At 44.9% G+C, this 22,927-nt stretch overlaps 1 protein-coding gene across 1 annotated transcript in view; it reads right to left on the bottom strand.

Annotated features, from left to right (window-relative positions):
• Positions 1 to 3,114: 3,114 nt before the first annotated feature.
• LOC139050256 (proteasome subunit beta type-5-like) overlaps positions 3,115 to 22,927 on the bottom strand; it is a 47,563-nt gene continuing 27,750 nt past the window's right edge. Inside the window, exons 6-7 of the mRNA XM_070526448.1 lie at positions 18,115 to 18,319; positions 3,115 to 3,260 (exon numbers count right to left, since the gene is read on the bottom strand). Coding sequence (XP_070382549.1) covers positions 3,169 to 3,260; positions 18,115 to 18,319 — 297 coding nt within the window. The 3' untranslated portion in view covers positions 3,115 to 3,168. The remainder of the gene's footprint in view (positions 3,261 to 18,114; positions 18,320 to 22,927) is intronic.

Below are 22,927 nucleotides of genomic sequence, written 5' to 3'. Positions count from 1 at the left end.
CACACTCAAATTTCAGGTGTAGAGACTTCAGAGTGCTCAAAGAATCTGTGTATATGACTGCATTTTTGTGTTTATCAGTGTTAATCTTTTTAACAACAACCCATATAGCAAAAACTTTAGCCGTGAAAACAGAGGCGTGTTGTGGCAATCGAATACTTATTTCCCAATATTCCGTTACGGCTCCCACACCCACGTGATTTTTTGCTTTAGAGCCATCGGTGCAAAATTCCATGTAATTTTGGTATTTGTCCTGAAAAGCGTGAAATTCTTGTATAATGTGTTTGTGTGGGCTGTCTTTCTTCTTTAAATGTGTCAATGTCCAGTCACATAACGGTTCAAAATCATACCACGGGGGCAAACGCTGTGGCGTTCTGGAAACCTGGAGGACTTCGCAAGGAATGTCATAATCCCGAACATATTCCTCATATCGCAGGATAAGCGTTTTAATCATGTTCGGTTTATTTGTATAGTGTAGGTGTGAGTTGCATTGTGTGAGGATGTTGTAGCAAATGTGTTGCGATGATGACTGAATTCCGAGTACGTAAAAGAAAGTGAGTAATGCTCTGCGCTGCTGTAATGAGGGTTCATTACACTCAACATATAAACTTTGAATAGGTGACGTTCTGTAGGCACCACTGGCCAGTCGCAGTCCAAGGTTATGTACTGCATCAAGTCGTTGGATGTAGGACTGTCTGGCTGAGCCGTAAACAATGGAGCCGTAGTCTAAAATGCTACGAACAAGAGACCGGTAAATACGTAAAAGACACGTTCGGTCGGAACCCCAGTGCTTATGAGATAAAACTGAGGATATTCGATGCTTTGTTCACCTTAATGTTTAAGTGTTTTAATTTGGGCTAGGAAGTTTAGTTTTTTGTCAAAGATTACTCCCAAGAAATTATATTCTTGTTTTACCTGCAGCGCGACATCATTCAATTATAAATCCGGGTCTAAGTACAACCCTCGTTCTTGCGAAAATAGCACTGTAACAGTTTTCCGAGTTGAAAAGCAGAAGCCATTTTTCTCAGCCCACTCAATTAGTTTATTTATTGTTATCTGGAGCTGCCTTTCACATATTGCCAAGTTTAAGGCGCGGCACGCTATTTGCAGATTATCGACGTATATGGAGCGCATAACAGAGGTGGGAATGACTTTCTTGATAGAGTTCATTTTTACTATAAAGAGTGTTGTGCTAAGTACGCAACCTTGTGGCACGCTGTTTTCTTGGACAAATGTGCACGAGAGCACATTGCCTAGACGGATTTGGAATGTTCTGTTGGACATAAAATCAGCGAGACATCAGCGCCGTTAACGCGGCGAGATCACGCAAGATTCCAAATCTCCACGTGGTGTCATACGCTTTTTCTAAATCGAAGAACACTGCCAGGCAGTGCTGTTTGTGTAAGAATGCTTCATGTATTTCGTGTTCAAGTCGGACGAGGTGGTCTGTCGTTGTACAGCCTTTTTTTATAGCCGCACTGATGAATATCAATGGAGTTCCGTATATGAAGCGTGAAAGTTAATCTCGCATTTACGACACTTTCATACGATTTCGCCAAACAGCTTGTCAGGGCAATGGGTCGAAAGCTGCTTGGGGATGTGGGGGATTTACCAGTTTTTAAAAAAGGCACAACTATTGCGTTTTTCCAACTTTTTGGCACGCTTCCACATTCAAATACTTGGTTAAAAAATTTAAGGAGAGCATCTACGGATGCTTGGGACAGGTGTGCAAGCATGGAATAATGGATCTGGTCAGGACCTACTGCAGTTTTTTTGCCAGCACAGAGAACCCTGTTAAGTTCGTGTACCGTGAATGGAGCGTTGTATTCGTCGCTTGACATGCTAGCAGTTGGTAGTTTCTTCTTTTCTGCCGACAGTTTGTATTTTAGGAACATGTTTGAATAGTTAGCCGAGCTGCAGATGTAGAAATGCTCCCCAAGTATATTCGCTTGTTCTTGTAGTGTTGTTTGAGTGCCTGAAGGTGTAAGTACGGGTATCGTGTATGATGAGTAGTCCCCCTTAAACTTCCTGACCTGTTTCCACATCCTTTTGGATGTGACGGTGCTATTAATTGTAGATACATATTTTTGTAGATAATTGTAGATGCATATTGTAGATACACAAATTGGTTCTATCAAGAAAAAATTATTATATTTCTTGATCACAGTAAAAACACACACATGCAAATTTAGTTACTTAGAAAAGCTTTATCTTCATAATCTTTAAAATGATAGTTTTCCTAAGGTAAGACATTCATTTGCTCAATGGGACTTGCAACTTTTTTTTTGCACTTGTGCTAGAGTAATGAAATTTACGACATGTTCTAAAGACAAGACAAGGAATTCTGACGAATTTTGTTAAAATCAGCATGCCTGTTCTAAAATTGACTTTTCAGCTCTGCATCCCCACTTAAAAGTGGTTGAACCAGGAACAGGATTTCTTGAACACATGAATAAACTAAATTGCCTTAAGTGATACAGTGCCTGTCAATAATGAACATCTTTTTCACCAAATAAGTGTAGTGGTGAAGCACCAATTAAGGAGAAAGGAAAAGAGGGCGTGGTTAGCCAGTGTGTAGAATCAAGCTTTCCCATCGTTTTGACCATACTTACGGCAACTTTACAAATCGTGAGCAGAAGCTGGCTACCGTTAACTATATCTGGAAAGAAGTGAAAAAGGCAACAAGTTCACAAAACCACAACTTCCAGCTACTTCCCAGAGAACCACATAACTGTCTGAATAAATACCAATATATATAACCAAATAATTCCACACTTGCACCACCAGTTAACCACCTATTGCAAAAGTTTTCAGTTCAACAAACTAGGAATATTGGACACATTGCTGTGCACGAGTGCTGCTGTTGCTGGACCAATTTCTGAGTTAGGAAAACTGACTGAACACACACCACATATACTATGCAATAATTTGAAGTGTACAAAAACCAAGCGTTACAATTAGTGCATGCATTGTGTTCATATGTAATCATGAAACCAGTATGCTCATTTTAAATCTTGCAAGACCGTGTGACATGCCATTAATGTCAAAAGCAATGGCGATTCAATTTTGGTCTGCATAGAACATCACATATACTTTAGAAAAGGAAAACTAATCTAGTTACAACTGGGATTACTGTTTATTTGTGCAATGAAAAATTGCAGGGACAAAGTATCACTGCATCTTCTCTGCTTGGTACTTGTAGTACAAGTCCTTGCAGTCTTCTTCACTGATGCACTCCCAGCCAGTTTCTTTCACACGGTACACTGCACAAGAATACAACAGGATTAATGATCTCCCTATCTCTTACTGAGTGGCTGACATAAACAGTGCAGGCACTGGCATAAAATTGTTTGTGCAAGTGTTGCAAGCACCTCTTATTCACAATGTAGGTATGAATGGCTTTAGATCTTAGCATGTGCCCTTGTGTGTCTTGAGAAATTGATCATCAGCTCAATCAGAAGAGGTGCTTTTGTAGGAAAATTTAGATTAAATTCTGCATCACAAACAAATGACGAAACCCAGCCTTTGAAGAAGCGTACACAAGATGAGAGAGAGAGAGAAAAAAAAAAGAAAGCCATACATACGGGATTAGCAAGAGAGTTTAATGAAACACTTGGTTCGAAAAGAACCTGCAGTTTTAGTGCCAAAACAATGATCTGATCGAGAGGCACGTCATAATGGGGGGGGGAGGCTTCGGATTAATAACGTGCATGTTTTTGTTCAAGCTAAGCAAGCTAAGGCAAGAACTTAAACATACAGTTGAACCCACTTAAACAATATTCAAGTGCCATGAAAGTTGCATGAAAATAGGGGGATGGCAGAGCTGATATGAGAAAACTATATCGGCAGGGAGGCCAGTGCCCCTCCCCACCACCTTCCTCTGCCCGGCTGCTGATTGTGTTCGCTCATTTAACTGTGTCCTGGGTGCTCCCATCGCGTGTAACAGGCCGTGGCTGTCGGCATTAAAGAATGGCACTGCTATAACTACAAAGAGGTGTCATGTGTGGCAAGCAATATGCGAGCACTGCCGAGGCATCATTTTGGTGGCCCCAAAAGGGGCCTTTCAAAATTGCGAGAAGGCTGCCGCGGCAGCCTGTCAGCTTGATAAATCCAGAAGAAACGCTGAGGAGAGATCGCCACAAGCATCTCACCATGCAACATGAAATTGAGGACTGCAGACAAAACTTGGTATTGCGAACTTTCCAGTGCACTCACCAATTTCAGTTTGTGTCTGAATAACAAATAAGTTACAGAGCTTATAGTTTTTATACTTTTGCTCATGGGTGTACACCTAGAGGACAATAACTTTTCCCTCTTCCTCCTTTCCCTTGTTTGTTGTATCACAGCTCATCTTCAGATTTTCAGCACTTGTGTTCTGCTTTGTTTTGTTGGTCTTGCACATCATTTTCCTTGATGCTGGTTACAACTGCTGCATGCACTATTGTGCATGCCAGAATGGGTATATTGCAAGCACGTGTACATTGTCAAAGTCATGGGGGCGTAACTGGTTGGAAAGAGCTGGGGCCGTATTCTGTAGCGGTTCCTTTGGGAACCGGTTCCTTTTGGCTGTTGCCATTGGTCGGCGCTTCGATGTCGTCATCCCTGGTGGGCGGGACGACAAATTTTGATGACGTCACGCAGGTTGCCAATCTTCTGGAAAGGAACCGGTTCCCTGCTAGGAGCGGAACCGCGGAGAAGTGGTTCGTTTGAGAGTCGCGCGCGGGGGCGAGCATGATGTCGAGGGTTGCTAGAGCAACCGCGGCTGCCGGCTAATCTCGCGCCAGCTGACGAGCCGGCACCTAGATGAGACGAGACAGAGACGGCAATGGCGGCTCCCTTGGTTGTGCTGCTGGCAAGTGCCAAAAGACAACGACGAGACGAGAGGCAACGACGCGACGCGTTCGGCATGGCCGAAGAAGAGTTTCGAAGGCATTTTAGTCTCTCCAAAGACATAGTGCGACGTCTTTGCGATGAGCTGGAAGGACATCTCGGACCTCAAAGATTGCGTGGTGTCGACACTACGATGAAAGTGCTGTGCGCGCTGCGGTTTTTTGCCACCGGGAGCTTTCAACAGTGCGTCGGGAATGAAGAAGCGATTGCACTGTCGTAGCCTTCGGTCAGCCGGATCATTACAGCCGTCGCCAAGGCCATTACGGTTGTGGGCAAGGAAAAAGGATGGGTTAGATTCCCATCCACGGCGCAACAAAAAGCCGCCGTCAAGGAAGGCTTTCTTAGCCGTGGAAAAATTCCAGGAGTTCTAGGATGTGTGGACGGGAGTCTGATAGCCATTGTTCGCCCTAAGAAGCTCGGCCCCGGCGAAACGGAATCGTACTGGAGCCGTAAAGGGTATTACACCCTCAACTGCATGATTGTGAGTATTGTTCATTAACAAATATTTTCGATATGTGTTTGCGCGAGTGCACGTTGTAAAAAACTTCGTTTCGTTATTTTTCATCAATTGCCGGTGATACTTCCGTTCCTATTAGAGAAAGTAGCGTTTGTGTTGTATGTGTAATGACGACTTTGATCTTTGCATAGAACACGGCCGCACTTTTTCAGTGCTCTCCAATCACAGTTGAATAGCCTTTTCGATGCTACAATGTAAACACATTACGCGCGACTTAAACCGGAATAGACGCCGTAGCAGTGAAGGGAGTCTTCGTCTGCGAGCGATCCTAACAGAAGACGAGCCCTTCTGATTCTTATTCGACGTAAAACTAAAGCATTGTGGCCAGCAGACTGTAAACACGAAAAGGAGCATCCCATCAATGAAAATGGTGTGAGGGAGAATGAGAATGTGTGGACACCCATTTGCTCTAGCTGTCAATACGGCACATGCTGTTTCCGCGTTCTTTCGCTTGTAATAGGCCCTTTGTCTGAAAAAAAAAAAAAAAACACAGGTGGCACTCTTTAGCAGAATCTTGTACAATATGGACGGAAGAAACCAAAGGAATTATTTTGCACATTGTGTTGTTACCGTATGCCATACATGAGCATGTGAACACATGCCAACATTGCATTTGTAGGTTAAGATGACATTGTTATCATGCTGATCATTAGTTCAACTGCCTACTGCGTATGTTGATATCTCCTTTTCTGTAATTGTGTTCACTGACTGAACAGTAACTGATTGTCAAGTATTGTTGTAAGCAAAAGGTTGTGCCAGATATTTGTTGCAGTGGCACTGACACCTTCTCTTTGCTTTCCCTTATGAGGTGTGCGACGCGAAGCTGAATATCCTGGAAATTGACCCACGGTTTCCGGGATCGTGCCACGATTCTTTCGTCTGGAGGCATCCTGCATTTCGCCGCCGCCTCACTCGTGGCCTGTTACTTCATGGAGAAGTCTTGCTTGGTAAGTGCACCTAAAGTAGCAGTGCTTCTTCCACATGTAAAACATACAGTCAAATAGTTTTGCATCCTAGCAAGCTTTAAGAAAGCGTGATTTGCTAGAAATGTGTTGTGAATGCAGCAGTACCTAATGAACCTGCAGCGACTATCGAGAGAAACAAGTCTCTCTTAAAAGGCAGATATTTATACCAGCATGTATACAACAGCTGACATGTTATGCTGTTTATTTATTAATTTCAATACACTGAATACCATGTGGAGCGCTACAGGCAGGGGTGGAATTCTACAGAACACGTCGAAATGGCAGTTTTCAAGTATAGTGGAAAAGGGTTGGTGACAATGGACTCGGGGACCTGGTCCCTGTCCTTGGAACAAAGGAATAAGCATGTGCATGAAACTTTCGGCATTGACGTTAGTGATAGGTGTAGTATATATTGTAGAATGGTGCAAGTTGCGTTATTTTGCTTTGCGTCGCAATGTGTGCGATTTTTTTGTTGCAGCGACATGTGGTGCTGGAGTGATTAGAAAGAATCAAACGGGTAGCTCGATTTTGGGTACCTTCATGAGAAGAGGTACGAAAGGTAGAGCAAGGATCCCAGATACTGGCAGCATATTCGAGAGTAGACCTTAGAAGTGTTTTATAAAATAACACTTCTGAAGAGAGAAGAGCTAATAAGTTTTAGTGGAAGATGTACATTTAGGGAGGGGCAAATAGGATGAACGGAGCAGAAAACCACGAGTATGAAATAAATATTACATGTCCAACTTAACCTGAGAACGAGATTTGCAGCCAAGACAACAGGTGAAATTGGGCTTTCTTTAAAATGAGTTGAACTTTCTTTACAACTTTCCGGGAAGGTCAATGTTTGATAGATATTGCAACAATAAATCCAAGACCCGCTCCTGTTGTAAAAGGGCCCTGGCGTAGACTGTGTTCTTGCATTGTACCTTAATGTATCCATTTCGTTCACTGACATGCAACACTTTACAGGGGACTCTGGGTACCCGCTAGAGCCATGGATCATGACTCCTGTGCCTGGTCACCCAAATCGCCTCACGGCAGAGGGGCGCTATAATGAGGCACACGCATCAATGCGAAATGCCGTTGAGCGGTGCATACGAGTCGTCAAGAACCGCTTCCGATGCCTGCAGAGGTATTGGGTGCTCCACTACTCGCCTCAGAAAGCAGCCACTATTGTTGCAGCTTGTGCAGCGCTGCATAACCTCTGCCTTGCAGCAGGCGTGCCTCTGCCAGATGACCCAGATGACGACGGTGCACATGACGACAGCGCACAGGGGCCAGCCCCAGGCACAAGTGCCGCTTCAAGTACAGGTGCCGCCGCAGGCGCACCCTGTACAGCCTTCTCGAGCTTTGTTTCAAAGAGGCCGTGCGGTGCGCGAATCCATAGTTGGTGTGTTTCGGCTGCCCAGAAATTTGCGCATTGCCTACCTGCAAAGTGTGCGCCGGCGCATTCGCTGGCAAATGAGACGGAGACATGTGCTGGTGTAACATGTTTTATTTTAGAGCGCAGCTCTTTGGCGTCCGTTCCTGGGTTTCGCGTCGGCGTTGTCGTCGGCCTCGTAACCAGCTCCGCCCCCCTTTCATCCCCCCAGCGCTAGCAGCGACCGACTGATACCGCTGGATGCCGCTGACGCCGCTAGAGAGTCAAGATAACGTGACTGCATAGAACACCGTCGCCGCCATGCAGAAAGAGGAGGAAAGGGTCCCCCCCCCCCCTGGTTTCCGCAGCTGGGGTTGACTCACTATCGGCATCAGCGGCATCAGTCAGTCGCTGCTATCTCTTCCCTCCTCCCTTTATCGTGTTGTCCGCTTGCTGCACGCGCTTCTGCCCCCATCGTTTGCCGCTGGGTGTACACGCCGCCCCCCTCCCAACCCTTCCTGCGAGTCTCCGGTTGTCAAAGCGCCGGCTCGAACTTTGAAGTTGGCGAACTGTGCGCCGCAAAGTTGCCCAACGGCTTGCTGGTAGTAGCTGCCTACTTCGCCCCTACCGCACTCACGAAAGACGTCGTGCACTTCCTGCAACTCGCATTAACCGTCCATCGATCCACACCGATGTTAGTAGTGGGGGACTTTAATGTTGACATAAAGACAAACAGCAATTTCCTAACAGTTATGCGGGAGAACATCCCGTTCCTCTCGCTCGTAACGCGTCCCACGGCTGTGACAACCTCGCGAGGCACTTGTATAGATCTCGTCTTTGAGAATCAAGCATTGGTGTACCAAGTCGAACATATATCAGTCTATTTCTCCGACCACAAAGCTTCCTTCATGACTGTCAAGAACTGTTAGTGGAGTCTTTGTTAAAGGAATACGTGTGAAAAATAAAAAAAAAATTTCTGTGATAGCGCATGCATGTGTTGCTCGATTTCTTTGCCTCAATCTATCGAAAAGGTGAAACAGCTTATTTGCTGCGCTCAAATTTCGCATTAGGAAGTAACGTAATCGTCGGTAATTTTTTTCTTTTCATGAAGTAAATAGGCCGTGCACTTCAACATAACACATTGCGTGTGCTCGCATGTGGCTAATCGTAGTATGCTGCATACTGCGGTAGTGAAAAGCACATGATTTGTCTATGTTAAGCATGACAGATACACATGCAGTGACAAATAACCATGTGCCATTATGTTACTCCTTTGCTTTGTTCACTGTGCTTTTGAATATTGTCTCGCCAGGGAATTTTCTTTAAATAAAGGTTATTTCCAAGGTGAATGGCAACCAATCTTGCATTGTTGAATATTGCTTTGCGATGCCTATTTTACTGTGCAGTATGCATTGTTCCAAAGCTGAAGGTGTCTGTTCATGTGTGACACACAAGCACAGCACAAGTTACACAGCAACTGAAATGTTGTTCAGAGCAATCTGTATAGCACATATTGAAACGTATAGCAACAAGCGAGACATGCCAAGCACTTTTTTTTGGAGCAGGATTTCTTTAAACAGCAGACACTCATGCTTCCTACTGCTTTGTTTAAACTCAAGAGTTGCTTCAACATTGCATTTCTTGCACGCATGATTTCACATAATGCTCGTAATTGCTGCTTAACAAGGTGCAACTACGCTATAACACAATATAAACAAAATCATGACAATGAAACATTTCTTTATTTTATTCATTGGGTACCTGCTTCGCCATTCAGGCATTACAACAGGGAGGGTACAACTCATACAAATGGACACTCAAAATTACATTCATAAAGCATGGAAGAAATCATCATTTGAACAAATACAGACAGTGTCAGGTGGTAGAGTATTTCAATCCCTTATAGTACGAACATAGAAAGAGTAGCGGAAAGCGTCGCTTTTAACCCTCTATTGCATGGCGTCCCATATTTGGCACATACCAGTTACCATTCTTTTTTGCGTGTGCGAGATTCCCAGTTGAGAATGTGATACCATCAGAGTAAATCTCATAGTTATGTGCACTTATTATGGGCAAATGCTGCCATCTCTTGAGCGATACGCAAAACAGAGGTGAAGTAGATTTTGGGATGCGACGTGAAACTCTGAGGGGGCAAACACGAGCAATTGTTTTTTTTTTCTCTGAAAATTTCGACCGCAGAAACATAGAAAAATTATTTTGGCATATTTTTTGGTCTCGTCAATTCAAGGCAGTTACTAGTTTTCTCAATTTTGCCTGCAACTACAGCAGAGAAACCGAAATCGGTGTGTGCCATATTTGGCACAGTATGAACTTGAAATACAAAATATGGTAACGTGCTGCCATCTGTTCAATAGCCCAAAGTTGCAGGTCACTCTATCACAAGATGGAATTTTGACGATCGGTACAGTAAGGGCGAATTGTCTACCAAACAGCCGCCTGAAAAGTGAAAAGGAACTGAAATGTAAAGGACGTGGTGCTTCAGAGGCACTCACAAGCGCGATAGATGACGTGGAGTTATCGTGTGTGCATTGATGCGATAACCGCGCCGTGACATTTCTGTCGAGCTTTGTTGGGAGAGATCCAGTCCAAAAGACTTAAGCGCTGGTTTACCTCCGCCAAGGTGTTTCACGAAATTGATTGCCCCAGCGTAGTAAAGGTCCATAACAGCTACATGGGTGGTGTTGACCTGCTGCACTCACTGTTTGGACTTTACTGCATACATATCAGAGGTCGAAGAAATGGCACTTTCGAATTTTTACGCCTATGCTAGACTTATCGGTAGTAACAGCATGGGTATTGTACAGGAGTGTGCAGGAGCAGCTTAGGAGGAGACAAGTACTACCGCTGGCTCATTTAAAAGCAGAAATTGCAGAATGCCTTACCTCGCATAACAAGTGCCTACCCAACTAACGACCAGGAAGGACTTCTAGTCAGCACATCGAATTCCAGGTTCAAGTCAAAAAAGCACAGGGACCAGCGGCCGCAATGCCACCCAAAGACGACCGATCTGACCAAGTCGGCCACTGGCCAGAATTTGACGAGAAGAAACAAAGATGTAAGCGGCCACCTTGCACAAAGAAGTCATTGGTAAGATAGAGGAAGTGCAACATTCATCTGTGCCTGAACGCAGCAAACAACTGTTTCATTTCATTCCCCACATCGCACTAAAAAGACTACCGTCCATGAAGCTTTGTTTTCCGCCCATGGCAGCAAGAGCGCTCAGCCATCTTCATGGTGTGCCATATTTGGCACAAAGCTTTATCTTTATTATTACAGTCGTGTTTGTTCATTCAATCAATAATGAAAGCTGAAAAAATGACTTTTCATAATTCATGCAATAGAGGGTCAAAAGGAATCTCACATATTTTTAATTTGTGATCTCTCCTTTTAGAAACGTGGGCGGCTGAAAATACAATTACCTGGCTATCCCTGTATTAGAGTGGTATATGTTATGAAGAAATTTTAATCTGAGGTTTCGGCGACGGTGTTCAAGAAGATGCCAATTTAATGCTTTTTTGCTTTCTGTCATGGTAAGCATCCTGTCATAATTGCCAAGGACAAACCGAACTGCCCTGTTCTGCACTTTTTCTCGTTTATCTACAAGTTCTGTAGTATATGGATCCCAGCAAACACACGCATACTCTAGTGTACTGCGCACATGTGTGAAATACAGTTACCCACTAAGTTTCTGTGGCAAGCTACTAAAGTTACGTTTCAAGAAACCTAATGCTCCGACAGCCTTGTTCCTAACATGAGTAACGTGTCTGTTCCACCTTAGATCAGCAGAAAAAAATACACCTAAGTATTTATATTCTGACACTTGTTCAAGAGTAGCATTATTTAGAGTGTTACGATTGCTGTCATATGAGCGCTTCCCGGTAAGGGTGACGTGGACACTCTTTTGCTCATTCAGTGACATTTTCCATTTTTCACACCATGTGGCAATCAAATCCAAATCTTGTTGTAGTGCTTGTTGGTCAGATTCGCTGTTGATGACCTTATGTACTATACAGTCATCTGCAAACATTCTAAATATTTATTTATTTATTTACGTGTACCCTACATGCCTTCGAGAAGGCATAGTGTAAGGGGGAAACACGGTAACATATTAGTATGGAATCGGGAAAGAAATAAACATCAGCATAATGAAAGGAGTGCACACAGAGCATGGAAAATTAATACATTAGCAAATACAATATGTAGAGCAATAACAATAAATGGTAAACAACAACATAATAGCATAATAACATTGCAAACGTTTTTACATGTTATACAGTAGTAAGTATTGTAAAAAAATTGGGAGCGCTGAAATTCTTTAACTTGTAGAAAAAAATGCAAGTAAATTACAAAAGACATGACGTGTTTAGACGGTTGAAATGGCATATTGATTGCTTAGCAGATTGCGAAATGCAGTGTGTTTAGATTGGCATGCAATGGTATCTGGTAGTGCGTTCCATAAACGGACCGCACGGGGCAAAGTTGAAAAATTAAAAGCGTGTGTGTTGCCATAAATTCGGGTGTAGCTGAACTGATTGTTCAGTCGTTGTGACGTCGAGGATGCTTCTTTCAGGTTTGATAAGGTTAGGTCAACTGTGTGAACAAATCTGTGAAATAATAATCGTATAGAAGATGATATATTGTTCGGCAAGTCGTTAATGTAAATTAAAAAGAGAAGAGGCCCAAGTACACTGCCTTGAGGTACACCAGAGGTGACGTCAGAGAGGCCAGAGGAAAAGTTAGCAACAACAGTGAACTGTTCGCGATTAGTAAGAAAATTACGAATCCATGATAGGGTTAGTGAGTTGAGTTTAATTGCTGAGAGCTTTGATATCAGGTGACTATGGGCTACACGATCGAATGCTTTCGAGAAATCCAAAAAGATGCAGTCAATTTGTTTATTACTGTTCATATGAAAGTGTAAGTCTGACGTGAATTCTAGTAGTTAGGTTTCGCAAGAAAATCCTTTTTGGAAACCATGCTGTAAATGATGATGTAATGCCCGAAGTGGTGCCATGAATGTGACTTCTGGGGTACCCCAGAAGTCACAGGTACGTATTCAGAGGAACATCCGTTGAGAGCCACAGACATCTGTCTTGAGCGAAGATACTCGGCAATCCATGCGATAACCTTCTCAACCAATTTGTAAAGTCAAAGTTTAGCGATCAGTAGACTATGCGTAATGACGTCAAAAGCTTTTTTGAAATACAGAAATATACAATCAACAATTTGTTTCTTGTCGACTGCTGAGACTAGCTCATGAGTGAATGCAAGCAATTGTGCCGTACACGAAAAACCCTGCCGAAACCCATGCTGACTAGGATGAAGAAGGTTATTGTTATCAAGATGAGACATGATGCAGGTATACACATGTGCCATAACCTTACATACATAAAATGCTAGTTAAGGATACTGGTCCGTAATTCTCAACTCTGTTCCTCTGTCCACTCTTATGAATTGGCACCACTCGCGCTAGTTTCCAATCACCAGGAACAACGCTGTTATTTAAGAAATTTTGAAATAAGCGACAGAAGTACAAAGATGCTCGAGCAATTTATAAGGAATGATGTAGGGATATCATCCGGACCACACACTTTTGTTCGTTTCAAACTCTGTAATAATCGCTCGATGCTCGTCACACTAAATACAACCTCATACATTTCGCCGGCTCCGACCGGAAAATCAACTCTATTAACCGCACCAATGTTTGAATGAGTAGACTGAAATACTGATGAAAGGTATTTAACAAAAATGTCGACCTTACTTGACGCAAGCGATAGTAAATAGCTTGACGATTTCCGCTCAAGCTCGGGCCATCTTCTGAGCGGCAACACTAGCGCGCGACCACACATCAGCCATAACGGCGGTGACTGAGCGAATCGCGACAGCACGTCGACTTGGCGTTGACCTATTGAAACCCATGCGCCTGATGTTCACCTCTTCGTCGGGCTCAAAGAACGGCGGGCAGACTCCGATGGCGCTCGCCCGCCCTCGCGGTCCGGGCAGGCTGCCTCCTCCGGTTCCTCTGTGATTAACACGTTTGTTAGAATATGGTGCGCAAAAGCTCCGTCAACGAGTGAGCTTACCTGGCTGCATCACGGCGGGCGTTATACACGTCTTTCTTCCACACGCCGCGCCATTGGGCTGCAGTTTTCACTGCCGGGCGCTCAGCGTTCAGCAAGGCAGTCACTTGCTGCCAGAGCTCCTCCTTGCGCGCCGCCGTCAGCTGTTGACCCAGCACACACGACGCCTTCGCAAGGTAGGGGTGCTCTTCAACAAATGACACGAGTATATCGCGTTGCCTCGCTGAAACATGAGGATCCAGCCGCCTAACCTTCTGCGAGGACATCGTTTCGGATCCGCGGCGCGCAAACTGACAAGTCCAAAACGTAAACAAAGCGAGGCAACTTGTTTGCATAACGTATGGCACACCACCTAGCGACTAAATAAGAAAACAACACAAATAAACTTACAACTCCCAGTAGCGGTCTGCGCCGCAAGCTCACATTTATTACTGAAAATATATTTGCAAGTGTTTTATACAAACCAATGTTTTTTTATCAAACCAGCAACATCCTTCAATTGCTATATCGTCCCCCTAGTACAAACAAAAATGATGACGTGATCGTCCGGCAGACCGCCGCTCGTTGATTGGTTCCCCTCACGCCGCCCCGTTCCACTCTTTCTCCGAGTTACGTAATCCAGACGTAACAGCCAAAAGGAACCGGTTCCCAAAGGAACCGCTACAGAATACGGCCCCTGGAAGGTGCTATGTTCATAACCAGTTTCAGGGCTATCTTCTTTTAAAAAATCTTTTACATGTTTAATTTTATAGTCACCATTACCAGGGAGCCACTGCAGCACCAGTGACAAAATACTGGTGCAGCTGTGAATAATTTAGGCTAGCAAATAACACAGTGGTGCATCTTTTGTTTACCACTCCTGTGTGGGTTATTTCTGTTGAGGGCCAAGCAAAATTGTGATGCTTAACCACATCTCTAAGTCGAGAAAATTGTTTACTACAAGAGCATTCCAGGGAAATGAAACAGTTTTTTTAAACCACTGCTTAGAGTTGTGTGTCCCAAATCTATGCCACAGACATTTGGGGGTCACTACGGTTGATGGCAATTGCAATGACCTGAAGTGGTAAGTTAACAAGCACGAAAATCTCGCCGATGTACATTTTTTTCTGAAACGTGGCGCCCACACAAGGTACTGAAACTGTGATCTTACACTAAGAGCAGCTCCAGACATGCCAGTAAGTTGGGAAAGAAAAGGTGGGCGTAGCACATTCTGACTGCACATGCTTTGAGAACACCAACATACTGTATTTTAGTGCATATAACTCGCACCAAAAGTCACAGTAAAGTTGGCGTGCAGTTTATTTGCAAATTTCACCGTAACGTGCGGCTTCACTGCAGCACATGCTTCGAATGGAGGACCTTGAGGTGTGGCTTCACTGCAGCGCGTACTGCGTTGCCATACCTCACAAGGATCTCCGCCATTCAAAGTTTCAATATCTCCTAGGGAAACCCACCCTCTACACACCCGTGCGTTGAAACTCCCTTCACGTCTCCTTCATGGCTGCCCAAACTTCTCTTCTTTACGGGTCGCCATTTTGCGTTTAGTAGTTAGCAAATAGCACATGCGGCACCGGCAAACTCGCACGTCACCCGTTCCTAAAGCGGTCTCTCAGTCTGTGCGAAGTGCTTAGTGATATGGCAGTCAGCTCAATCACCATTGAGATTTTCAACTCTGTCACATTTGCTCCACTACAGCTACCCATGTGACGGCCGCTTCATCCGCGCTGCCATCCTCTCTCGTGTGAATGCTAACTGCGAAGTGATCCAATTCAGGTTGCATGTACCGTGACTGATTTATCTATGATAATGTTCACCGTGTGAATCCAACTTTATAAGTATTGCCAAAGAATGGGGAACAGCTGCTGGCTGAAGATATGGTGTGGACCGTGACTGTCTTTTGCAGATTTGAGCAATGTTGTATGAAGTTATTTCCATGGATTATATGCGTGTACTTTCTTTACAAGCTGTTGTAACTTGGGGTGCACGTTATATGCAGAAAGATACGGTATATGTGATGGTGCCCAGCGAGATAGAGAGAGCTTGGCTTAGTAGCGCCTGTGGTGACCCCTTCACAAATGTTGAAGCCATGTGTCCATGCTGTGTGCAGCTCTGCTTAGCGGTCCACAAGAATCCACAAACACATTTTTGGCTAGTGAATTAACCATGTGGAATGCATTTTCAATGTGATTTTGCCTGAGGTATTGGTGCATCAATTTCATACTGGATAGTGATTACACTGTAGTCAAGGCAGAACTGCATCTCAAATTATTTTCAGTTGAGGCTAGAAACAGGCAGAACACCATACTGCTGCAATTACAGCATACACAATGCACAGTGTGAAATAGGTATGCCGACACCACACCCAAAAAGATACGGCAAATACAGGTGACTCACGAAAGAATGACATTAGCAGGGAAGCGAAAGAATTTGCTTTCATGAGGATTTTATCGATGCGAAATGAGACAGCGACAACAGTGAATGTTCTGCAAAACGAAACTTTAGCATCAAAATTTCATTAGCCTACTTTGGTGAGCCTTGCTTGAGTTATAGAATTATACCTCAATATAACGAAGTAGGTAAAATCGGCAATTTGCTTTGTTATATCAAAATTTCGTTCTATTGAAATTCGACCTTTTATGCAATATATATACACTCGCCAATTGATTTTTTCTTACATGGAAAGGGGGCGCAGAATTTTCCGAGTTATCTGGCAATCGAAAAAAGCAAATTTGAATGAGAAAACAATTCATTTTGATGAATCTGGGAGTCCGCGACGAATGATAAGGTTTCATGTTATGTCGACGATATATTCACATTGGCAGTACGAATTAAGCGAAGCCAACCCCACTTGTGTGCACTCTGCCCCCGCGGCTGCAAAGGGGAGCACAAATGCTTCGTCTGCCTCTCACTCCAACGGGTAACCGAAACTCAAGATTACACAACCTCCAATGCTAAACGTGCAGTGAGACAGTTTACACGGTGCCACGCCCTCTCAGCACGGCCACTCTTTGCACTTGCACACGTGGCAGATTACCTCTAAAGCAGGGTGCGCAGCTGCGTATGTGCTCAGCTGCGTATGTGCTCAGGTGCGCTTACAGCCCCCCATGGGCAGCCACCCCACACGCCCTCTCGCGCGCGTTTGATCATGTTACCGCGAGCTCGCTCCCATCCCACTTTCCCTTCGCTCACATGGGGGCGGTTGTTGCGCTGCGCGCTATTTGAGAGGTGCGTTTGCAAGCACCTCTCACATACAGTGCTTGTAATTCAATCGTTGGACCATGTGCATCTATGGAAGTTTTTACTTACTGTCTCGGCATTCCTTCATGGCGGTAGCGAAATTTCGTTATGCTGGAGATAAGGGGGATGATAAGAGTGGCAAAGAATTTAGCAGATGGATTTGCTAAATTTTACTGGCCCTGCTGTGACCACACCAGGCACATTGCAAAGTGTAAAATAGGTGTGCTGGCACAGCATAAAAGCACATGCCAATTACCATATTTCAATTACCGTCTTTGCACGATTCTACCGCACCACCGATTGTAACGCAGTTATCTTACCACCCAAATATCCTCAAAAATAACTTGGTGCAGATTCTACCATGCACATCAAGTGACGAAACCCAAGTAGACGCGTAACGTGTTGAAAAAATCTTATGGAATATACAAAAGCACACAGACACGCACACCGCTGAATCTTAGTGGCTAGTCATTGTCGAAGTCTTAGGACACCTCCTTTTCGCTGTCTGCCAACCACAGAAAGTCATCTTCAGTTCTATATAATGCATTAAAAACTCCTTTGTCACTGCCAATTGCAGACGCATGTCTCGGGAATGCATACACATGCAACCCTGCCCGGTTACCCTGTTCTTCTGCCAGAAGGATCGCCTTACGCTTGAAGGATGCCTAGTAATGAAAATGCCTTTTTTTCCATCCAGTCGCTGGACTACCAGCACAAGAGGCAGTTGAGCAGAAGCGCTATGACAGGCACATAGCAAACTGCAAAATGGCGACCATAAACCCAAGACGTAAGACGACGACGTCTGTTCGATGACATTGTGGCTAGCTATCTTGCAATGAGTTATTTTTAATGTGAGTATCGGTACTGTTTTTGATTTTGAGTAGAAATAATTACGACTAACGTGCATGTCAATTTGACCACACTTTTTATCAAAGACACATGTGCGTTAGAATCATGCAAATACGGCAATGCATTTGACTTTTCTTCTTTTGGGGTACGCCAAGGGATACACCAAAGTCATTTCAAAAAGCCAGAACTAGTACTTACCACGTACAATGCCTCCACTGGCAGAGTCCCTGAACGTGGCATGAAAAATGGCTTTGCGACCCAGCTCAAAGGCCTCCTCATCTGACATCTCGTAGCTGTATCCATTGTCAAGGATACCATAGGCATATGTTGATCCAGAGCCACATGAATACAGACTACCTGGAAGCCGGTTGCCCTCATTATCCACATAGTAGAGCCCAGGGCCCTGCAAATCCATAGAAGAAAGCCAAGGTTTTTTACCTGCAGTGCATCATCGCCGCTCGCAATCTCTGCCAATGAACACAGGTTTAGTGCCGATGCAGGCACCAGAGCATGCTCACTAGAAAAACATGCCGACAAAAACACGGTAGCTCACCAATATAAATATTCTACACAATCATTACAACTGGTTATTTTTCAAGCAGCAGATGGCAGAGGTAATTGATTATTCTACCATGTAGGGTCTGTCAGTGTAACCTGGCTGGGATGCATGTCAAAACTTTTGCACTTTTCCAACCTAGCTATTACAAAGTTTGGGTCAAGAACATGCTTTTTCTGCATTTCAGGCACCTACGTACAAGTAGAAGAGAGCAGAGGAAACTATTTTCATAGTACTCGGTTTCCAGAGTTAGAGACCAAAAAATCGAAAAAAAAGAAATGACTTTGAAACCGGTATTTTCAGAATTTACAACTATTATCCAACACTTCGCCAAATTTTGCGCACTCTAAATCAATATTTTAGCCATAATATAAATTTTTGGCACCAGTGTTGGCTAAATACGAGCCAAAGTTTCCATAAAAAAAGTGTTTTTTCCACGGCGCGTGACGACCCCCGCAGTCGTTCGGCTGCACCGACCTATATATCTTTTGAAAGAGTAGTCTCTCGTCTTCATTTTCTCGCCTCTACCGGTTCCGTCTGCGCATTGGCAGTGAAGAAATTCTGCCTCAAAAAGATGATCCAGTGCGTGCTGTAATTGGTCGACAAAGGCACGAGACCCTCAGCTAGCCACGCCATTAGCTGGACTTGCGTCGTTTGCATCACTCCGTGACCGCTGTACACACGCTGTGCGCGCCGACGACGTTTGCAACGCTGACATAGATGCTGACCTCAACTCCTAAGTACAAGGTCCGGAATATTTGGTCGCGCGTGTTCAAACAAAGATTTTGCGCTCACCGCTGCAGCGTTCTTTCTCAAATTTTGCAGAATAGGCGCATTTCGGCGTCAACTTCGTTTAGCATAACACTTGCCACGATTAGTCGCTTGTTTTCAAGACAAAAAATGAGAAACTTATCGTCTATGGGGAAAAATGGCGTCTGAAAAGCTGGTCCTAGATGGATGGATGGATGTTGTAAGCATCCCCTATGGAACTCTCCCAATCTCTTGCTATTATACCACCAAATGTCCTACCTAGGTTAAAAAAGGAAAGTTTAGCAAGAGCAATGCACCGGTGAGCACAAAATGTTTTTTTGAACATGTGCAGCCAGATATTCAGGACCCCGTACAAATTAAAGAGGGAAGGAAGAGGAAGTCTGCATACAACTTCAAGAAACGATGCGTGCTACTTCCCGATGACATCGATAACAGCCCACTTCCGCAGTCGAGCGACGCCAGAGGTCCCTATGGCGTGTTAGTCCTAGTCCCCCGAAGCGCTCCTGACAACAACAGAATTTCTTCGACATTTCGGCACGATGCTACTATTCTGCAGCCGGAATTTTTGCGGCGTATTGACAGTGAAGCTCAAGGAAAACTTTAAGCATTAGAGTCAACTCCTGCTACTGACTGAAAATCTGAACTACTAGATCGTGTTGACGACACCGCTGCCATGACAAACGAGCTGGCTATGTCTGCTGAGCATGCAGCTGCTGAAAACTTGCAGCGGGTGCTCAGAAGGCATCACCATAATGACACTAGCCAGACAGACTACATTGCTGGAGGCTACTAATGCAATAGCACTTGTATACATTCAAATATTTTGTGGTGTTCTGTTACAAAAATAGGCTCATTTTGTTTTTTCGAGTTTTCTCAGAATCTCATTTTTGGTGCTTTTTAAACTTGCCAAAGCGCTATCTCGGTCTTCAGGGCGCATAGAACCATAATTTTAACACTGGCATGTAGCTACATGTGTGTACTACACAATGCTAGGAGCACATTCTTTAATTTTCGCTTTTGTAAATTTTAAAACCTGGCTACTAATTGGACCACTTGATTGCCATGTCTGGAGACTGAACTTCAAATTGCTGTAAAACTGGCAATACCTGCAATATAAAAAAAGTAGTCCTACAGTTGTGTTGCTTACACTCTGTAGTATCCAGCTATATGCCTTTTAAACATTCTGGCTGATACTTTTAATACAATTGTTCCGATAAACAATAGGCGATTAATCTTAATTATATCTGGAACCACTCAGTCAATTTAAATAGTTATTATATTTTTGAAATCAGCAGGAAAAACATTCTGGGAGAAAATTATTAAACTTAGTTAAAAAAAAAAAGTTTCTAAACACCTTTTCCCCCTTTAAAGACGCCCTGAACCACTTTTTATCGAAGTGGAGAAAGGCATTTGAAGTGAAAATAGGCTATTTCAGAGCTACTTTGCTGCAAAAAGTACTTGAGTCCATTCGGCAGAAGCGGAGTTACTGGCAATTAAACACTGCCTCCACTGCGCTCGTTTCCTCTTCAGTGCCCTGCACTGTGAAGGCTATGATGGAGAGGGATGTGCCCTCAACGCTCTGTTTTCTAAATGTCACAGTGGCATGCAGGTAAAATTTCATTTTGGATGCCATGACTTCAGATTTTGGTGCTTGCAACCCACTAAACGTAAGCCAAACGCGGTTGTCCTCAGTGAGCTGCAGTGTGCTTAGCCAGTCCTGCTTAGCTCTAGCACGGACAAGCAACTTCAAGCCGTGGAGCGAGTCGAAGAGGTTGCCGTCACGCATCGCCTTGCGGCCATCTGGCCTTCCTGACGAGCCCATGAATTAGCTCCCCACTCTGATGAATAGAGTAGTCTCTCTCTCTTTCTCTCTCTCGTGGCGACACCCCGTGGTGGCTGCAGTACCGACACTACGTAGCAGACTGCAGCTACCAACAGCAGCCGTGTACGGGAATCCACTTTATTACAAAATAATGTGTCCAGAAGAGAGTGAGGAGCAGGCTTCTGTTGAAAAGAGAGCGTTAGAAAGGTGACTTCGCGCTCCGCTTGCGAGGTTCACGCACTGTGTACGACAGTAAACCTTGGCCGAGATATTCACAGCAACGTATGCTACCCACGAACTATGTTATTTCACCAATCCCGAGGGGGTGGTTCCTCGGGCTTGGCGGCCCGAGGAACCACCGTGGCCGGGGTGGATCCCGGCCACGGCGGCCGCATTTCGATGGGGGCGAAATGCGAAAATACCCGTGTACTTAGATTTAGGTGCACATTAAAAAACCCCAGGTGGTCGAAATTTCTGGAGTCCTCCACTACGGCGTGCCTCATAATCAGAAAGTGGTTTTGGCACGTAAAACCCCATAATTTTTTTATATATATATATATTTATATATTATATTTATAGAGCCTCTATAATGCTTTGGTGGTTTACTGTACCATTTGAACCATACCATTTGTACCATTTGATTTATCAACCACACACACATGCCAAGCTAAAGGTTCTTTTAATTCTGATTTTTTTTCAGCCGCAAAGTCTCTCCTCTAGTTCCTTTTGTATTTTGCCACTGCAAATGACCTGTAGCGGCCTCCCCTGGGCGGCACCTAGAACTTGGATAGCGCGCGCCAGCATGAGAAGAAAATAAAGACTACGCCTGGTCGTGGCACGTGAAGCCATGGCTCACAGTTCTACTGCGGCGTCGATTCAGGTCAGCTGTTTCTTTCCTTCACGCCTGAGGCATAAGCCTACAAGTGGTGACCTAGTACGAACACAATGACTGATCCGCCCGAACCCTTTTCAGAGCAGGATTCCCGTCCACGGGACAACCCGTTGCTGAAGCTTCGCCTCCCACCCTTCTGGCCTCAGAACCTGCATGTTTGGCTTCACCAGATCGAGGTGCAATTCTGCCTCTACTGCAGCACCTCCGAGGCGACGCGCTGCTACCATGTCGCCTCAGTCCTTCCTCCCAATGTTGCCAGCAAGCTCTCGAACGTTCTCTCTGCCCTCACAGGCACTACACCATATCAGCACCTCAAGTCCAAGGTACTGGAGAGATTTGTGCCATCGAAATGCACGCGCCTCTGGCAGCTTCTTACCAAGGCAGACCTTGATGACCGGTGCCCTTTCCAACTACTGCGCCGGATGCGACAGCTTCTCAGGAAGCACAACGTCCCCACGTGTTGCTTCGAGAACTTTTCCTCCGAAGCCTTTCCCAGCCGATCCGCCTTGTCCTCGTGATGGCTGGCGATGTCATCCTCGACCGCCCGGTGGACCTTGCCGATCAAGTTCATCAGGCAAACTCCTTGTCCCTCACTGCTGTCATCGATGCAGGCCTCAAGGCATTGATGATGTCTTGAGGCCTGCACCGATGACCTCGCCGCCTCAATCGCAGCACTCCGGAGCCCCCCCCCCCAAAGGGCCCAGTCGCCTCGTCTCAGTCACCGCACCCTTCCATGCGCACGTCAAGCTCAGAGTCCCAGCCCTCTGCCTCTCTGCTGGTACCACCAGTGTTACCGACATCGAGCCACAAAGTGCACACCTCCCTGTTCATGGCTGGGAAACGCCTGCCGGGATCACTGATGGCAGCGTGTGGTCTCGCTTGTTGTTCCAGCCGCCTTTTTATGGTAACTGACAAGTTATCCGGCGCCCCATTCCTTATAGACACGAGCGAAGAAATCAGCGTGGTTCTC

The sequence above is a fragment of the Dermacentor albipictus genome, chromosome 1 (genome assembly GCF_038994185.2).
Source record: "Dermacentor albipictus isolate Rhodes 1998 colony chromosome 1, USDA_Dalb.pri_finalv2, whole genome shotgun sequence".
In the NCBI taxonomy this organism is placed as follows: domain Eukaryota; kingdom Metazoa; phylum Arthropoda; class Arachnida; order Ixodida; family Ixodidae; genus Dermacentor; species Dermacentor albipictus.
Note: the sequence above shows the minus strand (reverse complement) of the source record. Positions and strands in the feature narration are given on the sequence as shown.